General features: G+C 38.4%; 3 protein-coding genes across 4 annotated transcripts in view; 1 reads left to right on the top strand and 2 right to left on the bottom strand.

Annotated features, from left to right (window-relative positions):
• Positions 1–1,505: 1,505 nt before the first annotated feature.
• LOC132163721 (G-type lectin S-receptor-like serine/threonine-protein kinase LECRK3) lies at positions 1,506–4,255 on the bottom strand. Its single transcript, XM_059574094.1, has 4 exons — positions 3,717–4,255; positions 3,285–3,640; positions 2,296–3,202; positions 1,506–2,127 (listed from the first exon to the last, which is right to left on the bottom strand). The coding sequence occupies exons 1-4, from the start codon at positions 4,253–4,255 to the stop codon at positions 1,542–1,544; spliced, it is 2,388 nt and encodes a 795-aa protein (XP_059430077.1). The 3' UTR covers positions 1,506–1,541.
• A 1,518-nt stretch (positions 4,256–5,773) lies between these two features.
• The window catches only part of LOC132164712 (uncharacterized), a 14,066-nt gene continuing 5,517 nt past the window's right edge, over positions 5,774–14,322 (top strand). Inside the window, exons 1-9 of one of the 2 annotated variants that reach the window (XM_059575264.1) lie at positions 5,774–5,977; positions 6,104–6,416; positions 7,812–7,953; positions 8,079–8,329; positions 8,469–8,675; positions 8,773–8,865; positions 8,955–9,059; positions 9,137–9,541; positions 11,133–11,660. In XM_059575264.1, coding sequence (XP_059431247.1) covers positions 6,123–6,416; positions 7,812–7,953; positions 8,079–8,329; positions 8,469–8,675; positions 8,773–8,865; positions 8,955–9,059; positions 9,137–9,541; positions 11,133–11,150 — 1,515 coding nt within the window. In that variant the 5' untranslated portion in view covers positions 5,774–5,977; positions 6,104–6,122 and the 3' untranslated portion in view covers positions 11,151–11,660. Of the gene's footprint in view, positions 5,978–6,103; positions 6,417–7,811; positions 7,954–8,078; positions 8,330–8,468; positions 8,676–8,772; positions 8,866–8,954; positions 9,060–9,136; positions 9,542–11,132; positions 11,661–14,322 lie in introns of those variants that run through there. The other variant, XM_059575265.1, reaches the window with a different exon arrangement.
• On the bottom strand, positions 11,833–14,309 carry LOC132163315 (G-type lectin S-receptor-like serine/threonine-protein kinase RLK1). Its single transcript, XM_059573558.1, has one exon. The coding sequence runs from the start codon at positions 14,307–14,309 to the stop codon at positions 11,895–11,897; it is 2,415 nt and encodes an 804-aa protein (XP_059429541.1). The 3' UTR covers positions 11,833–11,894.

Below are 14,322 nucleotides of genomic sequence, written 5' to 3'. Positions count from 1 at the left end.
AGCTTTTCTAAAATATATTATATACTTATAAAAACTCAATTTCACCTAATAAGTAAGTAACGTGGAACTTAGCGTTCGTGGGTGTCTTTATAAATCACCCACTTTGTGTAGGTTACTCATCTTCCCAATTAAGAATCCGGTGTTAATAACAATATCTTGAGACATGTGGGTTCTGAGTCCACCACACTTTTGCTGTACTTTATAAGTGATTATAGAAAAATTCTAAATTGATTAGTCATTTTGGGATAATAAAGCAAATATAACTAGTGCTTTTCCTAAATAGTTACAAAATGAATGCCCCAAAGTAAAAGTATTCCGTATCAGGTGCAATACTTAGGTATTGCACAGGATCTCAATCCCTTTTATGCCAATGTAAATTTCCCATGCCGGCCGGCGACTCCAACTGATGACCTCTAGAAAATATAATAATGAGAGGCAGCCACTGATATCTTCTTTGGGTTTGTATTATAACTTACTACGTCTGTTGCAGTTGAGGAAAAGGTCACAAAGCACAAAGGAACAATCTTTGCGTGAGGGTTATGCATAACTGTCCAAAAAAAAGAGAGAAGGTTTTGCATAACCAAGAACCAATAAAAGAGAATATATATAGCACAATAAATCAGCATTAATAGAAGAGAAACCAAAACAAGACACAATATCCCTAAATTGTTATTGTCTTGTGTTGCTTGAAACTAGAAGACATGCTGCCCCTAATGCTATAATTGAATTAATTTTATCAAATTTATTCAAAATGGAAACAAGGAATGAAGAAGGATAGCTTGCTATTAAATAAAGAAGCATGGCTTTTCTTTTGATTTAGAGGCAAATCTGATAGAAGAGGTAAAATCAGAAATCATATACAATATATATATATATGCAGAAGCCTTCAAGAGAATATATAGCTTACAACAATGTTATTTTAAATTTTTTACAAGTGGCGTTTTAGAGGCACTAAAATTGTGAAAAAATGACATGTTCAAATAAGACCCACCAAGAGCCTCATCGGAATGGCATTAACAAGTCGTCATGACATAGGCATTGTCGTTTCAGCTAAGTGGGATGTGGGTATCGTATATATATGTAACATTATTTATAAAAAAAATGCAAAAATTATTTGAGTCTGCCACGTCACATTCTAGAATAATTGTAAAATAAAAATGTTGTAATAGAGCATTTCTGATTAACTATTATCATACAATACCAATATTACACATCATGCAATATTTGAATATTGTGAACCACTCCCAGCAATTTCAGGAATATGGTCATTAATTTGTTGCCGTGTTATCTTTGAATAATGCCATTGACTGATTTCCAAGCTCAAAGAAAGATTTTTGGACAGATCAAATCAAAGTGGAAAAAAGTGTCAATAGTTCATGTTGCTGTTGGGTATTGTACGAGGTTTGTTGTAGTTTTTCAATACAAAATGATAAATGGAGAAGTTTTATCTAGGATACAAAGTTCATATAAATGATTACTTGATATATTATACACTAATCCTTGATCTGACTCAAACATGTGTAAATTTATGTTAAGAGGATTTAGATTGAACTAGTAAATAAGGATGGATCCGGAGGAACTGAGACTTCAACAGCTCCTTCCATCATTTGCACCACTTTCTTCATTGTTGGCCTTACCAATGGATCCACCTGAATGCACCATATGGCAATCATCACATATTTCTCCACTCTCTTCATGTCATCCAATGCCTTCTCATCATTCCCAACTAACAGATCCAGTTTCCCATCGTTGTAGCAATCGTATGCCCAATCGGCCAGTATCATCTGATTCTCATATTCTACCTCCACTTCAAAATTCTTCCTGCAGCAGATGAGCTCCAGCAACACTATGCCAAAGCTGTAAACATCCACCTTGACTGTAATAGGCATGTTTCTGAACCATTCAGGCGCCACATACCCTTTAGTTCCCCGGATTCTGGTCATCGTTCGAGTCTGGTCTATCTTCAAAAGCTTGGCTATTCCAAAGTCAGAAATTCTTGCTGTCCATGTCTCATCCAGAAGGATGTTCTGTGGCTTGATATCACAGTGTATGATCTGTCTTCTGCACTCTTCATGCAAGTAAAACAACCCTCTTGCAATTCCTAATGCAATTTGCATTCTTTGGTACCTAATGGAACACAAATTAAATTATTAAATTCACCAATTCCTATCGGCTTATTCTTTTAGAACAGATTGAAGTTTTTAGTTTAAACTCTGTATCAGTCATTCAACTACTATTTCAATTAAATATTCCTATCGGCTTAAGCTTTTGAGATAAGTAGTAATTTAACCGTACCAACTTGGCTTTGAACTTCCAAAAAGCAAGCTTGCTACAGAACCATAGCTCATGAATTCATATACAAGAAGCCGGTGTTCCCCCTCGTTGCAGAATCCCAGCAGTTGGACTAAATTTCTGTGATTTGTCCTGCCAATAGCACTCACTTCAGCTTTGAACTCCTGATCACCGTGTCTCTCCATGTTGTTCAACCTTTTAACCGCAACATAGATTGTATCATCAGAATATTCTAGAGACCCTTTATAAACTGTTGCAAAAGCACCACTCCCCAGCTCTTCCTTGAATCCATTTGTAGCTTTTTGCAGTTCCTCATATGAGAAACTTCGCAAGTTCATGCCTGGCATCACTTGGTGTAGTGCTTGAAACACCTTTGGCTTCCAAAAATTGAAACGGAAAACAACCAGAAAGGCTGAAACTAGCAAAAGAAAGTTGAGGAACACCGAGCTGCTTAACAGCACTGACCCTATGAAGATCAGAGTTGACCGATCTGCCCCTGAAGGATTCAAAGTAGAATTGCCTTTCCTTATTTTGATCAGGGCTGTTCCTGCAACTTTGACATCCAACCTCCCATTTGAAAGAGGAATTTTCTTCTTCCAACACTCATCATTTCTGTAAATTGCAACCGCACAGAAGCAGTCACCCAAGCAAGCTTCCCTGCACCAATCCTCAGTTTGGCCTCTAAAATATTCATAATCAGACTCGGGCCAATCTGTGTTTGGCATGAGATGAAAGTCAAAAACATCCGTTTCTGGCAACCCTTTATCACAACTTTGAGAAAGAAAGTTTTGTTTACATCCTTTCATAACATCATCTGGATCAATGAAGGTATATCCCTCTGGACATCGGCAACTCGGTCTCTGATCCTCACCTATCATGCAGTAGCTGTTGAACCCACAAGCTCCACCACCTGCGTCAGAATATAAATTAAACGATTAAATTCATCAATTCCTACCAATTTAAGCTTGTGGAATTAGTGGAGATATAACAACCTGTCCTTTGTCGAATTGCATTGCATATATTAGGAGGTATGAAGCTTTGCAAAGGGGACCAATTCCCAGCATTTGCAGTAGTTATGCTTTTCGGGTATACATAATGCCTAAAGACTCCATCATATTCAAGAATTGCTCTGTGATAGAATCCTTTCAAATAACCTGCAGGTGATGATATCATCTTAAGTATGCTTCCGTCGTTGGCTGCAACATATATAGAGCCAGACTCATTGAAGACCACCTGAAAGCCAGTGTCTACTGTTTCACTCCACCAATAACCAGAATTAGCAGAATCCAAGGGGAAAGCTCTAGTTTGAAGCACAAGATCTCCATCCGATTGCAATGTGAACTGGAACCTGTAGAACAAGGGTGTTAAGGTAATCAAATAATCAATCACAATTATATATATATGGAAATATATTCTAACAGAACCTTCCATTAGAGTAGTTCATTTCTGCATAACGAGCAACAAGTTTGCTGCTTTTGTCCATAGTGTTTGTAGGTAATATTGTGTCAGTCGGATGATCAAAACTCTGCCACAAAGAGGCAGAGTCCTGGCTTGCCAGCACGAAGTTTCCAGTGTCAAGCATGGCTGCATAGGCAACTTCTGAACCGGAACAATCAGCTTTCCATATCTCTTTCCCAGTTGGGTGACTGAGCACAAGTTGGCCATATTGTGTAAGTTTAACAACGGATCCTCTTGGGGCTAGATTATTTCCATTGGCTGACCAGACAACAGGTTTTTCTGGTATTTTGTTGAACCAGATGGCTAGTAGATACCCTCCCTCCCCAATCTGTTTGAAACCAAAAGCAAAGTCATCAGAAGAGGATGCCCAGAAAGAATCATCATTCTGGGCAGTAAGGAATGAGCCTAAGTAGTGGTTTGCAAAGGTTTGAGCAGTGGTGGAATATGGCACCGATTGAACAAGAAGCAACAAGGTGATGAGAGAACATGGTAGTTCTAAAGCCATGGCATGAAATGAAAGAGTGTTATTTTTTCATGAAAAACTTCTGCAGGAGACATCTTTTTCTCTGCCACAAGGAAAAAGAAGTACAAAGAATTGTGGGAACATTTGGTCAAAAGTAAACAGATGAACTTTCGCCGACGTGTTTTGTTTTTCATGACTATTGACTTGTCTTTATATTTAATTTTGATTGATGTATGTGAGAGTTTCCTTCATTTACAGGCCAAGCAATAGTATTAATTCTACAAAATGAGTGGTTCACACCAGAGTTTGTAGGTGTATAAGGTATCTGAAGGTACCCCCGGCCGCCCTTATTTCGGACTTCTTCAAGTCAGAAGTAGACAATTTTGTAAGTCAAGATGAATATATATGACTTTGTTGTTCATAAAATGGGAACTGATTCTGTCTATGACTCTGGATGAGTAGCTAATTTCATCCAATTTTCCAACTTTTGTACGAAATTTTGATGGAACAGTTCTATATTTAATTTCATATTAAATCATAGTAAAACCCAAGAACATCTCCAATTCTCCATGTTCCTGGGAACTTCAGTAGTGCCTCTCTACATGCATGATAAGTGTTAATGATTCTCCTTCAGACAGCAAAGATTCCAACTTTGCATCACAATCATCATCAAGCAGGAGACTAGTTCCTGATTTCATACAAGTTCACTCCTGCATATCAGATAAACCAGTACAGGAGCTATCCTCTTCAGCCATGGCCTCAATCATGATATTTTCTGCCACATTCAAACTCTTTCGAAGAACAAGTTTCTGTTGGCTAATGCAATTCCAAAAGCAATTAATGGAAATAATAATAATAAAAAAAGACTTTTGAATGACCAAATATTGTATCTTCGTCAAAGTTTTGCATGCATTAATACCTTTCTAATTATGTTTATTCAAATACCGTTTCCAAGTGTGGTTCAGTTATGAAAGAGCTAGTCATGTAAATCTTAAATCATTACTTGTCCCAAAACTTATACTAATAAGAAGATATAAGTTTAATCCATACTAAAATTGAAAGGACACAAATTTCACGGGTTTATAAATTGTCATGTGTCCCTTTCTCACATAATTTTTTTTATTAGTATTATTAAAAATTATGTTCTTCTCACTTGATCACATAGCTGTTTTATAAAATTTCTCTAACATGGTTTAAAAGAAACTTATATCCTATAAAAGCCATATACTATAAAGATACATATAAATCCAATAAACTGAGTGATTCAATTTAGATGAAAGCCTCATTCATAATTTTTTTTGACCTAAATTCATAGATTTTAGCTTTTAAAGCCTGATTGATTCTAAGAGTTCTATTTGAAAGTACCTTTTTTTTTTTTTTTTTTTTTTTTTTTTTTGGGGATAATAAGAAGTGTGCCAGCTTTCAGCGTTATTATTATAACGTTTGTTCCAAGGTCGTCTTAACAGTTTATAATTAAAAACCAGAATTGAGGTTGTCGCCTTCATCAACCTCGACGTGATAAGGTTGAACCACCCATATTGTAACGATACGTTACTTTTCAGCACGATAAATCGGGCGATCCCTGTTCTGCTTATCGTGGCGAGTATACGTGTAGCCCCGACAAACTTTTGAGACTAGAGACAATGTCCAAATACGTTTCGTTGTTTTGCATTTCGCCTTAATAGCCCCAAATCCCCTTTGCAAATCTTGACCTTCCAACAAACCCTAAAACCCCAAATTTGATCTGACCCACATCGATTCAAGGTAATGTTCCCTCAATTTTTTAATTTTACCCAATACCCAATTCCGAAATTTCTTCAAAATTTCATTTTTTTGAGTTTTTTTTTTGGTTTAATTTCTTCAGTGTGTGAATGTGTGTCATGTATATAGGGTACAGAGAAGAGAGAAAATGTCTGAGGAGGAAGGAGAAGAAGTGGGTACGAAGAAGAGGAGGAGTGCCCGGATATTGGAATTGGAGGAAGAGAAGGAGAAGAAGAAGAGCAGAAACAAGGACCAAGAAGAGGCCAAAGCCAAATCCATATCCGAGGAGGAGGAGCAGCATGAGGGGGGCCCTGAAGAAGACCATGAGGAGATGGAGGAGCAATGTCCAAGTACAACGGGAGCAGCAGGAGAGGCACCCACTGTTGAAGAGGGAACACTGGAAGACGTGGCTGTTACTTTTGTTGCTTCCCCATGTCAACAGGTCTCTCTTCTATTACCCCTTACACTATTTTTTCTTTTGTTTTTTGTTTTTCTTTTTCTACTAAAGTAGAATGGTACTATTAAGTTCTCTATCCATTTTCTTGCTTTGCTGCATTGTAGCTTTGGCTTTAAAAATTATTATTTGCACACATCCTGTACATATTTTTTTATGTACACTTCCTATCTTTATGAAGCAACTATTTGGAAGAAGGAGAGGAAGCATATGAAAACCATTAAACTTGAACCCTAAAAAGAGAGGCTTTGATTAAAATGAGCTTTGTCATGTAGCATTTACATCACCGCTGATGGTTTCTTTGTGAAACATTTTTTTTATATATATAAATAATCAAGATATCATTAAAAGTGTAGAGCGCCCCCATTTACATAGGAAGTATACAAGAAAAACTATATAGCTAGTAGGGGCAAAAAGAACAAGAAAATAATTTTTATTAGCATCATAAGGTGGTAAGGAGTAAATCATGTTTATTAGCATTTGCTCAAATGGCATGCCCTTTCTTGAAAAACAGAGTGAAGGTTGTGGGTCCTAAATCTATTGGGTATATGTGATTTACCGAAAAAGGAAATTACATGGGTTCTTGTTTTGTAAGTAAATGATGACTGTTATCGTAGTTGGTCACACTAATTATAATGATGTCGGCTGGGTTTTCTGAGTCTGTTCAAATTAGATGAATGAGCTTATCAATAATATCATTTTTTGTTTCTCTAAATGAATAATTAAATTTTTTTGATGAATTAAATAACGGCTGATGTAAATGTTGGATGGTTTCTACATAATTGTGTTGCTGATCATGCTCAAGGCTCTTAATTTCTTTTTGCCTCTTCATTTTGTTCGGGTTATTTGGTTCTTAGTTCGGTATGTCAGAATATATATATATTTGGTGAAAAATTGGATGAATATGTGTGAATTTTGTTATGTATCCTGTCATTTAGTAATGGAGATGATGATGTTGATCATGGTATGAATTGTTGGTTATGGTTGTTTAGGTTTGGAGAATGGCATGGAGATGTGATACATTGTTCTTTAACATTTGACCTCCATCGAATCGTGGATACCAACCTTAAATTCAAGTCCTCATCAAGAATCATAGTCATACTAGGGTGTTTATGCATACGTTGCAAATGGTTCTTGAATTGTCTAACAGTGGGCAGTTCAGGGCTGTAGTGATTTGTTAGCATGTTCTTTTCTGAAGTACCTCAAGATTTTTCCCTTGGATTCTGGGATTTTTGAAGTTTGAAGAAAAAACAATCAATCTACTCATTGCAATGTGGCATATGAAGCATTGCACATGCTTCAATAGGTTCAATTACATCTTGTATGTGTTCAGGCCTCATAGACATGTAATTGATGTTGCCATTTGTTTACTCTTTTGTATAGAACATTATGGATGCATCCCAGCAGGGTCATATGGACACTCAGTCTGACCAGCCACTTACTGACTCTTCCATGCATACGCCCTGTCCTGCGAAGTCATCAGAGCCATCAGAGCTCTCAGTGGACACGCTAACACCATCAGAAAGTATAAAATTACAATTCACTTATTTTCGTTATATATATGGGTTTATTATGTCCCTTTTTAGGTTTTTTCTTTTTTTCTTTTTCCTTTTACTCTGGTCTAATGTTGTTATGCTGAATACTTGTCAGCGTCCTCTTCTATCAGAAAGAAAGGACGAGGGCCTGCAAAAGGCTTGAAGTTGGCTAAGAGAGCACAAGAAACAAGTGATGGAAAGTTGGATATTGAGTTCTCAGACATGTCTGATTCAGCAGTGGGGCCAAATCAGCGGATGTTTGTGGATGAGGTGGTCCAACAGATGAGAGTGCATACACCACTTAATGTTAAGAAGTGGGCGGAAGTACCACAGGAGGCCAAAGATAACATTGTTTCAGGTGTGTTGGTAAGTAAGAAAAATATATGATTTTCGTTAACTAATATATCTTTTTTTTTAAAAAAAAGAAAAAGAAAAAGAAAGAAAAAAAAAGGTACTTTTATTTGATATGATAGTCTAATGTGTTTTCCTTGATTTGTCATTTCAGCGCCGGTGGAGAATCCCGGATTCACCCTTGCGAAGAGCCAGCATATTAAAGTTGGCAAATCGGAGATACCGGGGTTGGCGAGCAAAACTCTCCAAGGACTACAGTAAGTATGATAATGATGAGGACCGCAGGCAGAACCGGCCTAAAGAGGTCTCAGAGAAGCAATGGGAGTCTCTTATTACGTACTTTGGTACTGATGAATTTAAGGTAAAATTCTCCCTTTACTTTCAGGTATAATTCACAGGATTGCTTATATGGATTTTGTACACTGCATTGACTACCTGCATATTTTCATCCTATGTAGACCATTAGTGATAGAAATAAAGAAAATCGATCAAAACAAAAGACGGGCAAAATCACCGGCAGCAAGTCTTTTGCGGCTGTGAGTTACGATGCAGTGAGTAGAAAAATTAATGACAAAAGTAACTATTTATGTTTTACCTTTGTTTTAATTTGTTACTTAATTGTTTGTTAACAACAATACAGCGGGATCCTGTGACCGGTCAGCAGCCTAACGAATACAGGACATGGCTTCTGTGCCATCGTCATCCTGATGGATCATGGAGTGATGAAACTGCACGACAGATTTACGTAAGTACAAGTTTCATACTATGCTTATATTTCTCAGTTTTGTATGTCTTTTGGTTGATGTGTGTTTGGAGATGTAGGAGCGAGTTACCGAGTTAATTACTCAGCAGTCACAGCAAGAGGGGGAGCCGCTATCGCCATCAAATGAGGATGAATTGTTTCAGTCGGTACTCGGTTCCAGACCAGTCCACCTACGAGGCCAGAGACGTGGGTTGAGCCAGGCGCAGAAACTGGCAACTGTTGAGGTTCAAATGGAGCGTGATGCCCTTGAAGAGAAGCTTGGCGAGATGAAGCAGAAGTTGCAGGAGGAAAGTGCAGCACGGACCGTGATACAGGCACAACTTCAGGCGGAGAGTGCAGCACGTGCTGAGATGGAGGCACGATTGCAGGCAGAGAGTGCAGCACGGACAGCGATGGAGGCACGACTGCGTGCAGAGTTTATGGTTGCCCTTGATAGCATACGATCTCAAGCTTCTTCTAGCAGTGTAAGTTCCAAGATTAATATTTTATTTTGATTGTCGTTTACCAAAAGATAAATTAGGATATACTAGTAAGTTCAAGATAACTCAAATATATATATATATATTCATTGTGACGGAGGCCTAAAATGGGCTGGTTAAACCTTGGGTAGTCCATGAGCCTCAGATCGATTTGCTAAAAAAGTTTGAACAGCTAAAGGGCCTGCAAGAGACAACAAGCAGGCTTGATCATACTCTAATTAAAGGTAAAACAAGTTCGCAAGGGCATTTTGTAATAGTGAGTACAAAATTATCTTCTTTCATTTTGTAATAGTGAGAGAATCACCTTTTTATTCTAAATGGTTACCAAACACGTACATGGTCTTCTCCCCAGTCATCCTAATTAGTGTCTGTATGCGAGTGTCCATATTTATGCACATAGAGACAGGATTTGAAAAGAAAATGCCCCATACTTATGGATAACTTGATGTACTTACGAAAGGAGCTACATATGAGTTTGCTTCATAAAACATGAAAAATAATTTGGACTAACTACTGGAGACTAGTTTTCTATTTGCTCAGAACTTGCATACGCTAAGGGAAAGTTCCTATCCTGGTTTAGAGTTGCCATGGACATTAAATTCCCTGTTGGATCAATGAGGTTATTGATCATTACTATCTAGGTCAGGCTTCATATGGTTTGTTGCTCTGATTTTGCAACATATGTGATGGATGATATATAGAAAGAGGCAAGTGCCCATTTAGCAGTGATGTCCTCAGATATTTTGAAGAAAATGGTTGACTTAATAAGTGAGCGCATTACGTTTGTTTTCAGTCCATTAGATGTCACTCATCATTTGTGTATCTGACCATTTGATTTTTGCCTTTGAGAGAGGTCTATGATTTGTTGACAAATTACACATCAATCAAGCTATTTTAATTGCATTTTGGAACATTCTCCATAGGAATATTTCATCTTTATTTTTCATTGTCAATAAGGGTTGAATTACATGAAGCAAGTAGAATGACTTTGTTTTGTTAAGGGTCATTAACAACTATAGTGTATAAATATAGTTGGTGTGACCCTAAAATTAAGTCCCACATTGAGTAGGTGAATTGTGAAGGTGTTGTATGGATCCTAAGTTCCATATTGATCAAGTCTCACATTGGGTGAATGTATTGTGAACGTGTTGCATGGGTGTCAAGTCGTTATGTGAGATTTGGCTATCTGAGTTTGTTGACAAATCGTTATGTGAGATTTGGCTTTGTAAGTTTTTATTTTATTTTATTTTATTTTTATTTTTATTTTTATATGTAATGCAATGCATATCAAAGAGTGCAGAGGGGTGCAACCCTAGTATACGGAAAGTATACAAGAGAATGCCCAAGTAGAAGAAGAAAAAAGTACAAGAAGAGATTTGGCTATATAAGTGATTTTAGGGTGCTCCAATTGTAACTTTAACTAGTCTTTTTAGGGTATTTCTTTGGATTGTGATGGTGCTGGAGTGGAGATGTTGATTATGGTGAAAGGAAGGTTGTAATTGTGATGGCTGCAATGGAAGCTTAGTTTAAATCAATAAATGTTCAACCATTTTTTTGTTTTTGTTTTTCCCCTCAGAAACACAATCAGCAGTGAAGGAAAGCGCCACGGTTTCAAGTTTAATTACCTGAGGAGTTCCTCTTCGCTTCACCCGCACTTGGGCTTTATGGAAACCTCTACATGGGCAAGCCAGCTTGTGTTTTTTTTACTGCTATTCCTGGTACGTAGCCCAATCATAGATGTAGGCCTCCCTGGCCAAGCTTTAAGTTACTACATGTGTAGGAACTCTTATCAAAGTTTATTAATGCAGTATATATGTTGTATGAACTGTGAGCACATTCAGTGTATAATTGCAGTCTTGTTGTTCTGGAAAAACTCTGTGCATATCTGGTTGAGTGCTAAGCTTGTAGTATGGATGGAACAATTTTCATTCTTATGCTGGTAAACTTGTATAATCAGGATTCAGGAGGCTTTTGGAGCCTTAAAAGTGTATCCTTTGAGTGAGTGAATGCTTGCAACTTATGCTATTGGGGTCATATACTGATGTGTAAACAAGAGATAAACGGTACTGCTGCCCTAGCTTTCAATTTTTACAAACAATGGATAACTGGACCTACTGGCAACTTTGATCATTGAAATGGGAGTTATATTGCGAGACATAATTCAATTTTTGAATTGCATGGCTCCTGGAAAATCATGGAACAAGTCTACTACAATTACAACAGCTTCTAACACAGAGCAAAGCAAACTAGCAGCTACAATGGTCCTACAAGTACAATATATAAACATCCAGCCATGATGGATTGGTAAATGAAGAAAGACAGCCAACAATCGGAGCTTTTAGCTAATGGAAGAAAATGGGCATGGACTTGGGGGAACAGGAACTTGAACGATTCCTTCAAGCATAAGCATCACCTTCTTCATAGTGGGTCTCAGAGAGGGGTTTTCTTGAAGGCAACAAATGGCAACCATCAAAAACCTGTCCAGCTTCTTCACGTCATTGAGGGCTTCTCGATCATCTTCAACTAGAAGATCCAGTCTGCCTTGCTGATAGCAGTCAAAGGCCCAATCAGTTAGAATACCCCTCTCTCCTCCAGCCTCCATATCCACATTTCTTCGACAGCAAATGATCTCTAGCAGCACGACACCGAAACTATAGACATCAACCTTCACAGTGACTGGTGAGGTCCTAAACCACTCAGGTGCAACGTACCCCTTGGTACCTCTAATGTCAGTTTTGGTCTGGCTTTGATTCATCAACAAAAGCTTTGCCAATCCAAAGTCCGAGATGCGAGCACTGTAATACTCATCAAGAAGTATATTTTGCGGCTTTATATCGCAATGAATAATCTGGCTGCTGCATTCTTCATGCAAGTAGATTAGTCCTCTCGCAACCTCGACCGCAATATTAGTCCTCTGGGTCCAGCTGGGTTTGAAATCCCCAAAAAGGAAGCTAGCTAAAGTGCCATTTCTCAAGAACTCATACACCAGCATACGATGCTGTCCCTCAGTGCAGTACCCAAGCAGCCGGACCAAATTCTTGTGATGCGTTTTGCCTATCACATTCACTTCAGTTTTGAATTCCTTGTCGCTGTCTTCAAACACTCTGTCTAACCTCTTGACAGCAATAGCACCGTTTTCTACTTCCCCTCTATAAACAATACCGCAGGAACCTCTTCCTAGTTCTTCCTTGAACCCATTTGTAGCCTCCATCATCTCTTTGTAGGTAAATTGGCGCAAATTCCTTTCCACAACACCATCATCTAGGTGACTGATTCTTTTGAGCTTCTTTTTGTAATAGTACAAAATACCCAAACCAAATGCACCTACAAATAAGAGATTCACAAACACAGAAGTACCTAGTAGGACTGACACCACAATAATCAGAGTGTCTTGGTCTTTTGTTGCCTCCGGAACCTGACGCTGCCAATAGGTTTGCCAAATGGTATTGGTTTTTCTTACCTTAAGGAAAGCAGTCCCCTTGGTTTCCCTATCGTGTCTTCCATTATTGAGCGGTAGCTTCTTCTTCCAACACTTGTTGCCTTTATATTCGACTGCAACGCAGTGGCAATCCTGCAAGCAAGATGCTTTGCAGTTCTCCACATCATAATACCTAAACGACTCGAATTCATTGTAAGGCCAATCAGTGTTTTGTAGCTCCACTAATTTGTATGAAGCAGCTTCTTGTGGAGTTTTCCCATCTTCTTCACAGCCTTGTATGGAATCAGGTTTGCAGGTGCCGTACAGATCATTTTCAGTCAAAGAAAACCCTGGTGGGCAATTACAACTCGGCCTTCGATCATTCCCGATTGAGCAGATACTGTTATTTCCACAAGGCCCGCTACCCACGCCAGTTGTTAAATCGTGGCAAATATTATCTGGTATGCGTCGAATTACTGTCCAGCAATCGTTGGCAGTGGGATTCTTTGGGTGCTGACTAATGGTGAAAACGCCATCAAAATTAAGAGTTGCTTTGTGATAGTAGCTTGTAGCAGGGTCTTTAGCATAGTACTCTTCTGTAATGTAGTATCTCTCTCCACTCTTTCTTTCTATGTATAGGTAACCAGAGTCATGGAAGATCACTCTGTAACCAGAATTTGAATCATTGGCAGAATCAGAAGTCTCACTAATATAGTATGCACCACCATCATTATAGCTGCTGACCATATTTATGGGATTGAGCACAGCATTTCCCTGTGAAAGCAAGCGAAACTGGAACCTTCCCTGTGAGAAGTTCTTTCTTTGTCGGGAAGAAAGAACCCCACCTCTCTCCATTATTTGAGTAGGCAACAATGTATCAGTAGGATATTTGAAGCTCTCCCACAAGTTGTCAGAATTTTCATCTACAACCAAGAGGTTGCCTGTATCGTGCAGTATTATGCCGTAAGCAACTGCACCCCTTGTGAATTGCGATCTCCATATCTCTCCACCCTGAGGATTGTAGAGTGCTAGCCCACGGTCAGAAGTTAGCTCAACTTTGGATCCTCTTGGCGCAGGATTGTCTCCATTTGCATACCAAACTATAGTTTTGTCTGGTATTTTGTTAAACCATATGGCGAGCAAGAAGTGATCCTCACTGCCAAGTTGGTGAAACCCGAAAGCAAAATCACCAGAATTGGAAAGCCATGGAGCAGCCGCATCATCTGCAGTGAGATAGTACCCTTCACGTACACTTATATTACGATTTTGTGCAACAACAAAAATGGGCAGCAAGAGGAGAAAGAAGACAAGGTGAAAAACATTAACACAAGGCATTGTGAGAATTGTT

Source organism: Corylus avellana, chromosome ca10 (assembly GCF_901000735.1).
Source record: "Corylus avellana chromosome ca10, CavTom2PMs-1.0".
Lineage (NCBI taxonomy): Eukaryota > Viridiplantae > Streptophyta > Magnoliopsida > Fagales > Betulaceae > Corylus > Corylus avellana.
This window is presented reverse-complemented; position numbering and strand designations above follow the sequence as displayed.

Excerpts from the sequence above, each read along its gene's own strand:
- LOC132163721 (XM_059574094.1), bottom strand. The coding sequence starts at position 4,255 with ATGGCTTTAGAACTACCATGTTCTCTCATCACCTTGTTGCTTCTTGTT. Across the intron at positions 3,203-3,284 it reads TGCAATTCGACAAAGGACAG|GTGGTGGAGCTTGTGGGTTC; the intron begins GTTGTTATATCT and ends ATTCTGACGCAG. Across the intron at positions 2,128-2,295 it reads GGAAGTTCAAAGCCAAGTTG|GTACCAAAGAATGCAAATTG; the intron begins GTACGGTTAAAT and ends GTGTTCCATTAG.
- LOC132163315 (XM_059573558.1), bottom strand. The coding sequence starts at position 14,309 with ATGCCTTGTGTTAATGTTTTTCACCTTGTCTTCTTTCTCCTCTTGCTG.